Here is a 17,804-nt window from a genome sequence, read left to right as displayed (position 1 = left end):
CTGGAAATTTCGAGTTGGTGACTGTCAGATCGTACTTCATCACTAGTTGAGCTTCGTCGAGTTTCCGGAAAACGTTGAGGATCAAAATAAGGTTAGTTGAGTTACTCTCGGCTTTGTTGAATTGTGATTGTTGTTACGTTGTTGACGGGTTGTTATTTTGGTGGAGTTATAAATTCAGAAACTATGAGTTGTGGACGTTGAGGCTTGGATTGCCAGTTCATCACCAGGTTCTTAGAGAGCTGCTGCGAGGGAATTGGAGAATCATCTCTCAAGATTGGATTGCAGCTTTGGAAAAGCTTCTTCGGACTTGAAATGAGTTTCTGTCAATTTCTTCTTGGGTGTTTTGGGTTTGTATGAAGATGGAAAATAATTGAAGTTGGAGTTGTTGCTGGGTTTCGGTAGCAAAGGACAAGGAAAAAGGAGATGACAAAATAAATGTTTTTTTTCAGGTGGCTTTTTTCTGTGAGCTGGGCAAATGTCAAAGCAAATTTGTATCCATGGAGAGCAGGTCACCCGATTAGCATTTTCAACCATCAGATTTCAGATTGGATATCCAGCGGTCCATATTATGCTGACGTGCCCAAGCATGGCAAGCTCGGAGCATTGTAGAATTTTCGTGTAATTTGCTTCAAACAAAAATTAGAATCAATGTAGGAAGGTTCCTCTAGTGTAGGTTACTGACCAGGTAAGCAATGGAGTATCAGTGATGGTATGATACAATTCTTGAAGGTCCAAGTACACTTGTACATTCTCTCAAGTATAATGTGCTTTTCTTTTTTCTTTATTATATTGGACTGAATTTCAAAATATACCATCGAATAAAAAATAAAAATAATCTAATTCTCTATTGTGGGAGTAACTTGAAGATGTTTGAATTTTGTAGGCTTCATTTTCATATTAAATAAATAAAAGAGCACTTCAGATGTTTAGCGAAGGTAATTATTTATACAGTTGTAAATGGTGAAGTATAACGTCTTTGCTACCTTGGCAATAAAAATCTCCTTGGCTGAAAAGAAATCAGAAAATGCATGCGATTTTATACTTGGGCCCTTGTTTTTAATTGGGCTTAGGATCTCACTTTCAAGTTGGGCTTAGCCCGCCCCAATGCTACCAAAAACCTCCCAATTCACGGTGTCGAAGGTCGCTGCTGGACAAGGTAAATCCTGATTTGGTGCAAAGCCAAAAACGCATTCCAAATCCTCCGATTCGATTCTGACTTCAATCGTCTCCGTCTCAGACTTGTAGGGTCAATTCTGGCCTTTTTTTGAAATCTCCTCAGCTTCTTACTCCTTAGGGTTTCCGAACATTTGGGAATCTCAATCGTCGCAGTTTCCGATGCCGCCGTTCTGGTCGACCACGACCTCGAAGGCGGTGGGGTCCTTACTCTCCCGCGGAAATGGATACAGCTCCGCCAGAAAGTTCAATCGGATTCGCCGCCTGAGTAGCATTGCCGGCATAGAGACCCCGTCGGTCCAGAAATCGCGAGTTTTGGCAAATCCTTTTCATGAGCAAAGGAGGCGGTTTTTGGGCTGCGGCGACGGTGAAGAAGGTGGTGTGTTGTCCAAGGTTTACGAGGAGAAGCGCGTCTTGGGGTAATTTCGATTCGATTTCAGCTGCTTTCTGGATTCTGTTGTTGCAATTAGTGACAATGGCGTTTCGGAGATTTTCGTTTAGCAAATTGATTGAATTGCTATATTTGCTTAGGGTCTTAGCTGCCTGAAATGATGTTAAGCATTAGAAATTGATGATGCCTATTAGTGCATAATAGGGTAATGTAAAGAAGGAATTTTTTTTGTATTAGCATCTGATGAGAATCGTAAAGCCTGTATAATGAAATCATAAAGTTGATGCTGTATGTTTGGTCCAATCACTTCCCTGATATGTTACAATATATGGCATTGCCTTGCTTCATAACCTAATGTTCTTTACTTATGCATGGGAATCTATGTCTAGAATCCCCTGTTTTATTTTTGCATTATATTGGTATTTTCGCCTCTTTGAGTACTCATGGGAGAGGCATTATTGGGTTCTAGGTATTCTCCTGAGCAGTTATTCGATGTGGTTGCTGCTGTAGACTTGTATCATGGTTTTGTCCCCTGGTGCCAGCGGTCAGAGAAAATTCAAACCTATGCGGATGGATCATTTGATGCTGAGCTGGAGATTGGTTTCAAGTTTCTTGTTGAAAGTTACGTGTCCCATGTTGAATTAGAAAGACCAAAGCGTATTAAGGTATTCACTCTCCTTCAAGCTTTATATGACAATCTTGTTATAAGTATTATTTGCCATGTTTCTTCACTTTTCTGCTTGCTGAGAATCAATTGCATTTTAATGGTTCCCTAGTTAACTAATTTCATTTATTTTTTCCATGACCACGTGAACTAAATACCAAAGGCTTTTAAATCTGACTACCAGAGTGTATGTTGAAACCTGGTGTTTGTTGCTGATGATGTGTGAGCACCATCAGGGTTATCTGATGAAATACAAGGACTTGTTTTGGATCATGTTGAAAAAGTTCGGCTTCAGTTAATATCTTCTTTTGGAGCTTAAGAATTAGATTTGCAGGAGGAAAACATAAAGTAGGAATAGATAGCTTAGTTAACATTATATCTCTTACACTGGGGCTTGAGGACAGTATGATTTCTATAGTATCAAAGACGTACTTATTGAGGACTTTTAAGTTGAATGGCACCATACTATGCACATAGATGTTGGTTTGGTGTTCAAGGAATGACATCACATGACCAGCGTTGTATTCTTATTGGAGAATAACATTTTGATGGAATCTTCTATTCTAGTGATCGGAGAAATCTTAATACTTAAACATTCATGAATAGTAACAGGTTGCTGGTGGTGTTTGGATTAAACAAAAGAAGAGAAAAACTCACTACTGCTACTTATGACTTTATGAGTCAATTTGTCCCATGAAATTAATTTTCATAAGTCGCTCGGTCTTTTTCTTGATGTGATTTATCTAACATGACATTTTTTTAGCAGCTCCAATTGATTATGTTACCATGAGTTTGTTTCTTTACACTGTTAATTTTGCTTTTAGTTCCTCGGAATTTCTGCTGCTAACAACCTTTGTTTATGTTTTACTTCTAGACAACTGTGTCAAACAGTACCCTTTTTGATCATCTAATAAACATCTGGGAATTCAATCCTGGACCAGTTCCTGGAGCTTGCAACCTTTATTTCTTGGTGGATTTTAAGTTTCAGTCACCACTTTATAGACAGGTAGGGAGTTTCAGTCTTTCGCCCCTATACCCAAGTCAAACTTTTTTTTTTTTTTTTTCTGTGGTTGATTTCTAAAGCTTATTCACTTCGTTTAAAGACTTTAAAATTTGTTTGGACTTGTATAAATTATAAGCATTTGATGTTGCAATCACCTTTGCATCAGGTGGCCTCTGTGTTCTTCAAAGAGGTGGTCTCTAAGCTTGTTGGTTCATTCAATGACCGATGCCGGCTGATATATGGACCAGGAGTTCGAGTTCTTGAAAACTCATATGGGCAAAGTGCATGAGAGTGAATTATAAGGGAAAAGAGTGGACAACATTTTAAATGAGCTTTATGGGGTTCAGTCAGACAATGCTTGAAATCAAATTGTTCGCCTTGCCTCTCGGTAGTTTTTGTTACTATATGCTGCCGGGAGAGTCTCCCTTGTCTTCGGTGGATCATTATCCCATAGGATGCAGGATTCCTGCTCATATATGATCCAGTTTGATTTGTAGATCAATTGATCAACATGTACTCAATTGGATGACAGTTTTAACATTACATTACTATCTCTTATTAGTAAAATTCTGTTGTAGTGGTGAAAATCAGGCAAACTCCTTATACTTTTCCTGTATGATAATATTACCATCAGCTGATAAGCGCCGAATGGCGTATCGGGAGAAATGCTCTTTGAATGACATGTCTGAGTCTGCTATTATTGGGATCAATTTTCAGTTCAATGGGACTTCATCTGCATTCTTTTCGCTGATAGCTTCATCTGCATTCTTAAATGGGGTTCTATCGAAGCTGTTAGATTGCTTCGTTCATAATTGAACTGATCCGGCCAAGAACTTGTTTATGTACCTCTGTCGATTTCCATCCAAATGTTTTACTATGTCGAAAGAGGCGGATGAAACTCACTGTCACTGGAGATTATAATGAATATTGGATATTTCTCGAACAATTGGTGCTGGCTAGTTGTAGCACACTGAGACTGAGATACTGTAACCGAAAAAAGAGAAGGGGCCGGATGGTGTGACCGACAATGGTCAAAAAGACAAAAAGAATAGACTGTGACCACCACGACCGCCGGTGATCGTAAAAAAACATACCACGAAATTGATCCGTCAATTTTCTCACAGTCGTAAAGATTGAAAATCACATAGATACCTCGACTGAAAACCAATCAATAATTCATGCACTTTATGAGAAAAAAAATAAGATTCGCCAGCTGGAAATAGTGATGTGGCAGCACGAAAATAAGATCTGGGTGTCCCACTAGGATTGTTTTATGATTGGCTAGAGAACGATGATTGGAGATGGGGATATGAGTCTGAACCACAAAACTTAGAGAACAGGAAGAACACAGCTAGCTAGCTGGCTAAGGTTCATATAGAAAGGAAGAAGGAATATTCATGTGTTCATATCTTTATCTTCTTTGACCAAAAAAAAAAAATATCTTTATCTTCTCGGTCGTCGATTGATTGATCTTGCCGTATATTACCAAAAAATTAAAGCATCCAATGGCCCAACTTTCTTTTCCATTGTTCTTCCTATTAGTTCCACCTCTACTTTTTCACTCATTACCACCCCTTAATTATCAGTTTCTAATCATTTTTCATATCGGAGAAATTCAATCGTTGATATAAAGATGTCGACAACAAAGTGGGAAACAGTTGCCTTCCTCGATAGTTATTATGTTTATTTACTAATAGATTTGATACTTCATCGTACAAAAATCTATCATGTTCTGAAATATGTGATGTTCTAGAGTTTTTAACTGTTGGATCAAATGAATGTAAAAGTTAGAGATCATATGCTGCAAAGCATTCTTCTTTAGATTAACATTTTTAACATACGAAAATTCTATCTTATTTTGGAGCATGTGATGCTATGCAGCTTTCTAACTGTCGGTTCAAAATAATGAAAAACTTAGAGCATATGTTTTATGAAGCTTGAAAAAATTCTCTTACTTCTACGTTAGATTAACTTTAAACATTTTCTGTTCATATAACATTATAGCAGCTCGCATATATACATTATTAACCAGATTTGAACCTGTAATAATTGTCATGCATGTATCCTTGGTTGTCCCCAAAATATCCATCATCCATACATGTTTTACATGCATATATACACAGAGGTTGCAGCTGTAGCTTCTATTATACTACATGATTAAACTCAATGTATTGCTAAAAATCCAGTCAGTACGTTCGTGTAGGCTGCTGAACGCAACTCGATCATATTGTGTATTCGAAGTGGATCATCAAAGATAGGGTTGGCTTTCTGCAAGGATATATAAAAGATATGTTAACTGATAAGAGTTGATAACTGGAAAGATATAAAATGAATCATCCAGTCAACGGTAAAAGATGCAAAGCTACAGCTAGATAGAGTTGATGATTATCAAAATCTTGTTCTTCAAATTGTACAATATCAAGAGGTACGGAAATTATAATTCCAACATTGTAAATGTTATGAATTTGATTCTCACTGACATATATAAAGGTGGGGTGGGTTAAGGGTTTAAAAAAAAAAAAAAAAAAAGGTACGGAAATTATGGGAAATTATTTTGAGTCATCATCTACCTAGTGACCACTGTCTCATTTCAAGGGAGGCGTGCATTTATGCAGACATACGCTGCATTTAAGCCAAGAAGTGACCCGGTGCATTCCACTGAGAGTTACATATAATCATGATACACATCATTCATTTATGAATCGTGAATGATATATGATCTTGATGAATCTTCATATTCATCTCATTTATCTGGCGTTTTGCATGCAACGCAGACATATATGTAGAGTTATAGACCAGGTCTCTTCAGCCAGTGTCGATCTATAAATCTTCATCTAGCCAGCCCCAACTCTTAGTGATGATACACGCACAATGCATATCATAACTATTGCTTCTTCAGGCCTCATTATGAGGCTGTCAGAATAAAGATTCATTTGTGTGTGTGTGGTCTGATTTATCTCATATATATTATTGAGGTTATGGCTAGAAGAATAATGTTGGAGAATCGGATATGCAAAATTTTGTATTAGAATATAATATAGTCTCTTTACTATTTGCTAAGTTGTTGAGTTAGGTGTAAATTTTTTTATGTTATATTTTACGTATTAAACTCATTTGCTACATGTGTCCCACACCTCTCAATATAAATTGCCGGCCACTTAACTGAAGGCACCAGATCGACACGAGTTGATGGTTGTTAGAAACACAAGACCATGTTCCCGAACCCGGAAGCTTATGTTACGAAAGTTGCTTCCTAGCACAATGTTGAAGACATGCACGTTGACCAGCTACCGGCCAAACACATACTCCCTCCACCCGCACTGCTTTTTTTTTTTTAATAAAGGTAAATGTGGCTGCCCTCAAGCTTTGATTAATGAAACGGCAGAATACATGGGGGGACATGATGCCTAAACCCCATATTACAATATGCACTAAGAGAACTTCCTGAAATAATAACAAGAGTCTCAACTAAAACAATGTATTCTAGCAAGCACCAATTAGCGAAAAGTGCTCTACTGACTACTCTATTCGCTTTACAATTATGGTAACTGAATATATAGATATATACTCAGATTTATCTCAACCATGCATAACCACATTATATATACGTACAAGGTACAGCACGTACATACTTAGAACTTAGAAGCTAGCTAATTAAAGTCAAGGAAGGTTCATGCATGTACTCGATCGAACCATCTGAAACTAATTAGTGTTGATTAGATTGGCACCAACTCTTTCATTATGGCAATCTTTCAAAAAAAAAAACTCTTTTCATTATAGCAAAGTTAGTGGCTGATCAGAAGCACCACAAATGGAAATTAAAGCAAAGAAAAGCTTTGTTCTTTGTTCTTTGTTCTTTGTTCCTAATTCCTCAAAGAAAACAAACAAAGAGCAAATGAGTACGCCTGAGCAAAGAAAAGCTTTGTTCTTTGTTCTTTATCTGCACTAATGAAGATGAGTTATGTTCATTCAATAGTATGCTTTCCATTTTGCCCCCCAATTTTCTATGCTCTTTGACGCTTTTGTCTCCCTAATTATTTTAACTTTGTTAATTTATTTTGTTACTTTTTTTCTTTTTTGATTGAATTTATTAGATTACAACCAATTAAATCTTTTATTCTTTTTTGGAAAATACAAATTAATCCGTTAATAGATTTGCATACTGATTTGCCTATTGATTTAATTTAATTTATTAAGTAATAAATAGAAGTTTTGCCTAATTATCATGTTGAGCGGAGACTGGAGAGAGAGAGAGGGGATCTATTGTAGTATATCTATATATGAAATATTTTTTAATTAATTTTTTATAGCATACATATTAATTTGATATATGTAGAAAAGTGTGGGGGGTTCGGATCCCTCAGACCTATTGACGGTTCCGCCCCTGAGCATATAAACCAACAAATGATACATCAAAAGATAATTAGTTCTAACTTAAAATGTAGGGTATTTTGGTGAGATCTAACCACTTTTGTAATTTGTATGTAAAGAACATCTTTTGTTAGAATATCCCTTTCTTTTGAAAAATGTAAATATAGAAGTTTGGTTAAAATATAAGCTCCCACTCAACACTTTCATTTTTGAAATATGTATATATTCAAGCCATGTTAGAATACCAGCTTTCATAATATGCAAAACGATAACATATTCAGTTAACATTTCTTATATATTATCATTGCTACTTTATCGCATATAAAATTTAAGATAAAAAAACACAAATCCGCAGCATCGCGCGGGCGAGCTACTTAGTAATTAGTATATATATAGAGGGCAATGATAGGGGGCCTCAATGAGGCCTAAGATTTGTTGTCTCAAATCCTAGGTGTCATGCTATGTGAGCAAATACAAATTTTATTTTCAATTCCACATAATATATCTTGCCACATCATACTATTGCAACACCAACTTTACCCTTTTCTATTTTGTTTTAGATGTTAGGGATCAATTAATGACACTAATGAATTTAATTAGGTGATGAAAAAAAAAATCAGTTATTGATTATGTATTAATTTAAGGGATATGTCTGCAAATTCTTTGATCAATATTTTTCTTCTTTTAATTAAATTTTTTTCTATAATTTTTCTTTCCAAATAGCATTAATATATTGAGTTAGGTGTTAAGAAATAGGCATTAATTTTTCTTTCCAAATATTGATTATTTTCATCCAAAAAATTAAATAAAATTAATAAATTGAATTTGGAAAATATGTATGTCCAAATTAAGAGATAAGAAAATATTTCATGTTAGTAGCAGCCATTAATTATCATCTATAATCTAACGATAAGGGAAAAAGTTAAAAACAAAAAAATAATAAACTCAAATCTAATATTTAAACCACGTGGTGTGGTGTGTTGGTCGAATGGCCTAGTCTGGAACCCCCAGGTCTAGCGTTCGAATCCCAGCTCCATCCCGTGACCAGCAGATTTGAGGGACCCTTTGGGTTCGTGCGTCTGCGGTGCAGTGGATTAGTCTGGCTTTGCCAGGCTTTCGCCGCAATGTCGGTGCAGGTGTCCTGGCGCTAGGATACCACTGCATGGGTGTGTGAGTTATTAACAACTAACCCGATCAAAAAAAAAAAAAATCTAATATTTAAACCCTAGCTACAGAAAGAGAAGAAAAAAAATGAGCAATATATATATATATATATATATATATATATATATATTTTTTTTTTTTTTTTTTTTTTTTTTTTTTTTTTTTGAGGTAGGGCCAAAACGGCTGCCCTTAAGCCATAACCATTAATGAAACCATAGAATACACAGGGGGGACATAAAGCCTAAACCCCAAATTATAAGAAGCCTTGAGAGAACATTCCGAAATAATATCAGAAGTCCCTACTAATATTGTGTATTCAATCACGCACCAATTAGCAAAAAGTGCACATATGGCTACTCCATTTGCTTTACAAATTTGGCGACATACCGGAAAGATAATGCTCACGCGGAGCCATAATAGACTAATAATATCAACTTTCCCACTATGTTGCCACCGGAAAATAAATCCGGTGACACTTGGCTTCATTCTGCCACTAGGAGGCTGCAACCATTTGACAATGCAAGAAGTTTGCCGCCGCCCTAGGCCAGACAAGGCACTCAAGGTGCATAAACCGGGACAGCGTCCACCTCGCCCTACAAACCTAGAGTAGGACATTATTATGGGCATAAAGCCACCTAAAGACACTGAAAAATAAATTAAAATAGATAAGTAAACTGAAAAATAAGTTGGGCCTAGAGCCAAAGCCCAGGCCCATATGATACCAAGCCCAAGCCTAAAAAGAGAATTACAGAAGGCACGACGCAGTCCTCTCGTCCTGCCGCTGACAGCTCCACCGCCGCCCCCTTGACGCCGTGTAAGGGCAGTCTAACCCTCCAACCTTCCATTATCCCCACACCGGCAAGACGCGCCACCCCATCCCCGATCCGAGCAAAGCCGCCTGAACCCAACCGAAGCAAACGGATCCGAACGAAGATCAGAGGAACCCAGCGAATCCGCCACTGGGTCTTCACCGCCAACAGACCGCCGATCCCGCCACCCCAAATCTAAACAACCACCAAAGAGTCTGCGCGCCGCCCGAGGATAGATGGACTCCGATCCCACCTGCCTGCCCCCGCCAACGTCAGAGTCTGCAAACGATCGGGTTTGCGCCGTCACCCCCCTGCAACCTCTTCTCCGACTGGACCGTGCACAACCGGACACTCGGTCCCTTCTGTCCCGTCCGACAACGACGCCGAGAGGGCGCGCCGCCGGACATGCACTACTGCTACTTTGCGTTTTCTCTTAGCTAGGGTTTTTGGCTCTCTTTGCTATTTTAATATATATATATATATATATATATATATATATATATATATATATATATATATAGAGGTAACTTTCACATTATATTTTCAAAATTTGCAGGAACCCAACAAATATATATATATATATATATATTTATATGTAACTTTCACATTATATTTTCAAAATTTGCAGGAACCCAGTAAAGTTCATATACATGTGTTATGCAAATCTATTGATCGAATGTATGTGACTATGTGCAAATCTATTGACTGAATTGCATAAATTTTTTTTAATTCTTGATTCAAGAAAAAAATTGTTGTTTAAATTTAAGCACGACTGTGATGAAAATAAAAAATATAAAAAAGCCATAATAATTTTTTTTTTTTAGAAAAAAACTAAAATAATTTAGAGCCATTAGATTTTGGACAATTCTTAGGTTCACCCTAGGGGTGAACTAGCATATTTACCCTCATTGTCGATTAACATATTTTTACTTAATAAATTTATAATCCAACCATTCATGTTGTATAACGTAATACAAAGATTAGCTCTGTAAAAAATCAATCAAATTGAAGATCGTTTAGTTATTCATTTCTATGAAATACATGGACGGTTCATCATAATAGTAGTAAGTGTTGTTAGAACCTTCCATTTGTTTGGTTCAATTAGATAATAAAGTGATTTCCCATTCGATTGATTTTTTACAGAGATAATATTTAAATACTAATTTAAGATATGGACCGTTAGATTATAAATTTATTAAGTAAAAGTATGTTAATCAACAATGGAGGTGAACCTAAAAATTGTTCTTAGATTTTGGAATGATAAGATTGTATTTTTCTTATGAATTAGATGACATAATTTGACAAATAAGTGATGTGTGTATGTAACATGGCATGACACGGAAGATTGAAACTACAAATCTTAGGCCTAATTTATACGGTGCATTCGAGAATCAGACACCTGCCCCTCTATCCATCCTAGGAGAGTGTACCCTCAGTATCTCCATCAAGATTTTCATCCCCCACAAACACCAATCGTTGTCAAACAGCAACGTCGTGCCGACTCTGAAAAAGGGCCGGAGAGAAGATGAAGATGACGCGTGTGATTATCAGTACATGTTATGTCCATCAGTACCATATCAACTGATCAGGTTTTCCTCCCATGCATTATAGCCACGTTGAAGTTGTCGCCAAACGTCCCAAAAATGACCAAACAGATTCATAAACACTATCCAAGTATCCAACGCTGTGCATGGCATGGTACCAGTATTGTTCAGCATGTGAACTCGAGTATGAAAGCGATGAAGACCAACAGACGATGATGGATCGAGTACTGATGAATATATCCAATTCGCGGCCAATTCGGCCGGTCAGTTCTAGTTCCACCCGCCCTTGTGATATATATCGACATTGTTTATAGTTCCTCATTTAAACTTTGTTCACAAATACAATTCCTTGATAATAATAGAATAACCAAAACAATTTTCTATTCAACTAATTACTGCTTTTAATAAAATAAAAAAACTAATTATTGCTAACTGGTGCTCGAGAATGACCTAATCAAAGTATAAAGGGGAACTGATGATCAGATTTCATGTCTTTTGGAAAACGAATGCAACTTTTGTGCAGAATTAACGTCGCTACCACCCTTCAAAAAAAAAAAAACATCTCTACCAATCCAAGAAGAAGAAGGTGAGCTCAAATACAAACCATGATTTTTTTTTTTTTAATACAAGAAAAAAAAAACTACAACAAAAAGTCACGAACACAACCCCCGCCTAGCTGATCCAAATAGAACGCTGGGGACACAGAAACGGGGAGACAAGAAAACCACACTGCATAATTAATTCTATCATGACCAAGGTCAGCTAACTTGTCTGCAACAAAATTAGTTTCTCAAAAAATATGCCTAAACTGGATGAACTGAAACTGATCAGCCAAGAGAGGAATGTTCTGCACAAGCAACTTAATTATCCAAGGAATTGACATCTTGTTGAGCACACAGTCAATGAGAACTTTTGAGTCGCCTTCAACCCAAACAGGAGTAAAATGATTCAGAAGAGCGGAACTTAAACCATCTCGAAGAGCAGTTGCTTCAGCAAAAAGGATTCCTGATTGACCAATTTTCTTTGAAGCAACAATGAGTGGATTACCATTTTCATTCCTAATCACAAAGCCAGTAGAAGCCACATCATTTCTCACAGAACCATCAAAATTTAGTTTAACGTTATGAGAATCAGGATGTTGCCATTTAATGTGAAATGACTTAGAAACTTTCTCTTTAGAAACATGAAGATTAACTTGACAGTAACTCGTTCCAAAACAAGCAACCCCGTAAAAGGTTAGAATTGGGGAAGGAACTAGCTGCTGAAAGACTAATATGTTCCATGTGTTCTAGATAGACCAAGTAATGAATAAATTTTGAGATATAAGATCAGGGAAAATATCAGGATTATTAAACAGATACTATAATCAATCAATAAAACCGCCATGCCAGAATAAAGGAGTATGAGAGTGAGAAGAAAGATTCCAAACCTGTAATGCAAAAGAACAGTAGGATTTTTGAGACTATATACAATTCAGAATTTCAAATAGATCATCCTTTAATCCTTTATATTTTTTTAGTGATGTTCATCTAATTAGTCCATGGGGCAATGACTGTGATTTCTGTGAAAGGGAAAGATGCCCGTGTTTCTCTTTGCAGAGGTCTTTTGTGTCCTTCAAAAATGATTGAGATTGCATGTGTACACAGATATGTGCCCAATTTTAATAGGTCGATAGCCCATTTGGCTAGTACTTGACTACTTGGTGGTTGGTGCAGTTCCGGCCTGCATCATTATTTATGTCAGTGAGATTCAAAACTGTAATTAAGGATATAAACTCGTATTCTGATGCATGCAATTGATTTTTTTATACGACCTTAATCCATAGTCCCTGACCCCACTTTGAGTCGCAATGGATTAAGTTGCTATATGCATTTTGTTTTCCGATATAGGATTTAGGATTTAGGATTTATACCTAACAGTCACATAATTATTACGTCAATGAGACTAATTTGATTAAAGGATGCATTGTCATGTTCATTCTATGGAATTATGACCCCTAATCAATCGGAATGGATTAGGTTGCAAGTAAATGCCCTTGGAACCCCACAATTGTTACTCAGAGCCACCAAGACACAACTCACACAAGGGACAAGCAATACTCTTATACTCCTGATGTTAAGGATGTGAAAAATGAAACTTTCGCAGTGAAAAACACATGCAAGTGACATGAGTGGTTAATTATAAAATCTCATGCGTATCATTGCTTAAGGTGGTTGGGTTTTTATTAATTTTTTTTATTTTTTTATGCGAGCTTAAGATGGTTGGTTAAGTATTAACAATATCGGTGTCTTATAACTTACACTAACTCATGAGGATTTCGTGCACAACAATTGATATAAAAGCCGAACATATGCGTCTCAACCCAATAGTCAAGAGAATGATTTAAGGGGAAATATCCCTTTACCTAAATTTGAGCTACACTAACCTGGCCTTTACCCCAGCAAATTATAAGTTTTCCCACTTACATTTTGTTCCCTAATAACCAATTATGTTTTTTTTTTCTTCTCTTTTTTGTTTATTTTGGGACCATTTTTCCCTCTCTCCCTTTGTAACATAGAGAGAGTGGAAGAGAGAGAAGTCGCCGGTCACCGATCGCCGAACTTCGCCGGCAACATTGTTGGAGGTCGCCGGATGTCCCCAAAGAGGTTGTCGGAGATCTCATAGGTCACCGGAGACTATTATTGCCCACTAATAACTCTCAATAAACTTGTATTGCCCCCTAATAAAATTACTGGGGGAAACAAAAGTTTGTTAGGTTTTATTGGGGGGCAACAAAAATTTATTGGGGGAATGGAGGACTAATCTCTCTACAATTAGACAAATAAAACTTTGATTGAGGAAGAAAATGAGGAGATTACATCAATTCAAAACCTTTTATTGCAGTTAATGGGTTTTATTAGGGGTAATAAAACTAATAAAATTTGGGCATTGGGAAGTGGGACTAATCTCCCTAAAATTAGAAAAATAAAACTTTGATTGAGGAAGAAGATGAGAAAATTACATCAGTTCAAAACTTTTTATTAGGAGGCAATAAAAGTTTATAGGGTTTTATTGGGGGACAATAAAAGTTTATTTGGATGAAGGAGGACTAATCTTCCTAAAATTAAATAAATAAAACTTTGATTGAGGAAGAAGATGAGGAGATTACATCAATTCAAAACCTTTTATTGGGAGAAATAAAAGTTTATAGGACTTTATTGGGGGCAATCAAACCAATAAAATATGGGCATTGGTAAGGGGGGACTAATCTCCCTAAAATTAGACAAATAAAACCTTGATTGAGGAAGGAGATGAAGAGATTACATCAATTCAAAACCTTTTATTGCGGGCAATAAGACCAATAAAATTTGGGCATTGGGAAGGGGGACTAATCTTCCTAAAATCAGATAAATAAAACTTTGATTGAAGAAGAAGATGAGGTGGATATGTTTAGTGGCATTTTTGTGGAAACTCGGAAAAATCAGCTCCAAACCTAGAATTTGTTTCCAACGCCAGAACTTTGCGGCGTCCTCATTGTCTCGTTAGGCCATGAAATTTGTCCCATTCTCTTATTCTTCAAACCCTCTTTCCAATCATATATATCTTGCACCATGTTATTCACCAAACACAACGAATCGAAGAAAAGAAGGTCCGGCCCTTTTCCAGCATCATTTTCAAATTCCGGCCAACTACGATCAAATTGGAAAGGGAGACCGACTAGGCTTTGTTCGTCTTGCAATTCTTTATAAACCTTTCAAGTATCACATCTCAATTCAACCCGAAGACGAAGATCGACCACCGGAATTTTGTGGCAGTGCAAGAGAGGGAGAGAGTTTAGTGGCAGTGCATAATTTTTGACTTTACAGAGCCTAAAATAAACATTTTGCTCTTAGATTGGGTGAGTGAGAATTCAAATCTCTTGCTGAATTAAGTGGGCATGGGAGCAATTAATTTTACCTTAGGGTCCTTGACCCAAAGCACCAAAATTGGCTAAAATTATCACACTTACCCCAGCAATAGATTTTTATTCTCACTTACCCAATTTCAAGTAAAATGACAATTTGGTCCTCAGCATAATTAAAAAACTACATCCATGCCATTGATTTCTCTCTCTCCTCTCTCTCATCCATCTCCGATCAGACTCTCTCTCTCTTCTCTCTCATCCCTCTCCGATAAGACACTCTCTCTCTCTCTCCAGAAGGCGTTTGTATATCCACGTCGTCGCTTTCCTCCTCCTCTCCACAGCCGTGTTCTTCCCCTTCTCCTCTGACCCGGCCCTAGAGCTCGCCAGGATCCAACTCATCCACGTCGGAGTCCACTCGTCGTCGGAAATCACCCTGGATCTCTCCTTCTCGCTGACGATCAAGGTCGATCAGTTCTCCGATCCACCGCCGGTCATGGAATCAGACTCATCCTCGAGCCCAGAACCAGACTTCACCTTCGCCTTCAACTACCGCAATTTCTCTGATCAGGTTATGGAAATTGACGAAACCGCAAAGTCTTTTGGCTCTATCTCCACATTGATGAAGGAAGAGTGCCAGTTCTCCGAGAATCTGGACGGAGTGCAGTGTGCAGGTCCGGGATTTGCTTCGGGTCGGAGCTCGCGTCGCACTGTGTCATTGGATCCGGTGATTATTGGTCCGGCTCTTGACTTGGGTGCCCAGAGCATTTTCTGGGTGCCCAAATCAGTTTTTTTTTTTTTTTTTTTTTTAAGTAATGGGACAGAAGGACAAAAAAAAAAACAGTTTTGAATATCTATTGAGGGGCAATAGATGTATGTTAAAGGTCTATTGGGGGGCAATATATGGCTGATAGTCGTCTATTGGGGGCAATAGACGTCTATTAGGGGCAATAGACGTCTATTAGGGGGCAATAGACTATTGGGGCAATAAACGTCTATTGGGGGGCAATAGACCTCTATTGCCCCTCTATTAGGGGGCAATAGATATCTATTGGGTGCAAAAAAACTTTCCCGTGAGATTTTCAGCAAATTCCGGTGGGCGGTAGCTGGTGACCGGAATCCGGCGAACATTGACTGGAATCCGGCGAACGTTGACCGGATTCGGCGGCCGGTGACCGGATTCCGACGGCCGGTGACGGGCTCCGGCGAAGTCTCCTATGGTTTCTCTCTCTCTCTAAGTAATAAAGGGGTGAGGGGTAAAATGGTATTAAAAACAAACAAAAAATCTTAATGGGGTATTAGGGAAGACTCCCTTAGAGTGTATTGGGTAAGAGATAATTAAAAAAACTTAATGGGGTAAATGAGAAAAAAATCTCTGAAATTGGGGTAAATAGACAAAAACCCTTTACCTTAATTTCAACATTGGGTCACGGCTTCATGATTTAAATATTGATACAATAAGGTGCAGTGTTATATCTTTTCTCTTTTTTTTTGAAAGGGGCAGTGTTATATCTTATTTTGAGGTTGTATAACACTATAACTTAATCCAAACCAAAGATATTTATTAACACCCTGCTAGATCACCTTAAAAATTCAAAATAATAAATAGTTAATTAACTAACCGGATCATGCAGAGAGGGGTCCGGGGAATCAAGGACTCAAGGAGGACCAGCAGACTGATCCGATCCGGAAGATCGGAGACGATGAGCTGGATGCCACTACACTATTACATACGCCCTAGCCATGTATCCCCACCAATATTATTGATATATTATTCCCTGTCAAAACCTCGATCTTTTCCAAGATGGACATGCAATGCAAATGCGTATTCTTTGTGATCGTTTTGCTGTGAATCTCAAAACACCGTTGATGAATGATGTCGGAATATGTCAGATTTTCGTGTATTCATTTAACAAGAAGCGGAGTTGACTTGAGCACATGTACATCCTTCGTGGATTCGGAGCCAGTACCTGATTGGTATGCCGACGTTATTCTACCAACGGAGTTAGTACTTTGTCGGATTTAGAGTCTCTATGGTCGGCATAACTATTTTTCCAATCTCATGGTGTATTGGAGAGTTTGTAGCTCCCTTATTGTCCTTCTGAACATTAGAAGATAAATTTAGACTCGACAATTGGGCGCCGACGCAAACCGTGTGTGGCCGTTGGAATTCTTTTTTCTAGTGTGACTATTGTTCATTTTACTTGTAACAATTTCTTTGTATAAATGAATTACCTTCATTGGATAGAAAAATAATAATGCAAAATCTGTAAGGTTTAATTAATAAAATGCAGTATTATAATTAGCTACAGTACTGTGTTGTTCATGAATCACCAGCAAACTCTTTTCTGGTTCCCTCGATTAAGGAAGTTAATAGATTAATTATGGCGGGGTCGAAGTCAACAGAAAATGCTAGTGATTCCTGGAAGTAAATTATTAAGAGGCCGGTGGAGGTAGCCTTGTCAATCTTCATTACCCTTCTTAACTACCAAGTACCAACAAGGAAAGGTTGAAATTTTACAAATAAACGTCCATTTTTCAAAGCCAAAACAGATTTTTTTTTTTTTTTTTTTTTACTTTGTCAAGGGGAACCCAAAGACTTTTTACGCTCAAGATAAACCCCTTTGGCACATGTGAAATGCTCCAACTATGCATTGCAGCACAGTGCCTAGCCACTTTGACAGCTTCGGGGTTCGAACCTAGGTAGCTAAAACAGATTTGGAATGGACACTCTTGATTAGCTAGAACATTTCCGAATACCCTTCTATTAATTGGATTAGACAAGATATAAGTTTTGTCTACAAT

General features: G+C 37.5%; 1 protein-coding gene across 2 annotated transcripts; it reads left to right on the top strand.

The window, feature by feature from the left end:
• Positions 1-1,125: 1,125 nt before the first annotated feature.
• On the top strand, positions 1,126-3,982 carry LOC133737010 (uncharacterized). 2 transcript variants are annotated; one of them, XM_062164641.1, is made up of 4 exons: positions 1,128-1,592; positions 2,034-2,229; positions 3,103-3,234; positions 3,398-3,982. In XM_062164641.1, exons 1-4 carry the CDS (start codon positions 1,336-1,338, stop codon positions 3,518-3,520), a joined length of 708 nt encoding a protein of 235 aa, XP_062020625.1. In that variant the 5' UTR covers positions 1,128-1,335; the 3' UTR covers positions 3,521-3,982. The 2 variants fall into 2 exon arrangements, with proteins under 2 accessions (XP_062020627.1, XP_062020625.1); XM_062164643.1 differs by lacking the exon at positions 3,103-3,234 and having other exon boundaries at positions 1,126-1,592.
• The last annotated feature ends 13,822 nt before the right edge of the window (positions 3,983-17,804 follow it).

The sequence above is a fragment of the Rosa rugosa genome, chromosome 3 (genome assembly GCF_958449725.1).
Source record: "Rosa rugosa chromosome 3, drRosRugo1.1, whole genome shotgun sequence".
Classification (NCBI taxonomy): Eukaryota; Viridiplantae; Streptophyta; class Magnoliopsida; order Rosales; family Rosaceae; genus Rosa; species Rosa rugosa.
Note: the sequence above shows the minus strand (reverse complement) of the source record. Positions and strands in the feature narration are given on the sequence as shown.

What these genes read in the sequence shown, in the direction of transcription:
- LOC133737010 (XM_062164641.1), top strand. Translation starts at nt 1,336, where the DNA reads ATGCCGCCGTTCTGGTCGACCACGACCTCGAAGGCGGTGGGGTCCTTA. An exon ending in GAGGAGAAGCGCGTCTTGGG is followed by an intron (nt 1,593 to 2,033) that starts GTAATTTCGATT and finishes ATTGGGTTCTAG; the next exon opens with GTATTCTCCTGAGCAGTTAT. An exon ending in AGTCACCACTTTATAGACAG is followed by an intron (nt 3,235 to 3,397) that starts GTAGGGAGTTTC and finishes CCTTTGCATCAG; the next exon opens with GTGGCCTCTGTGTTCTTCAA.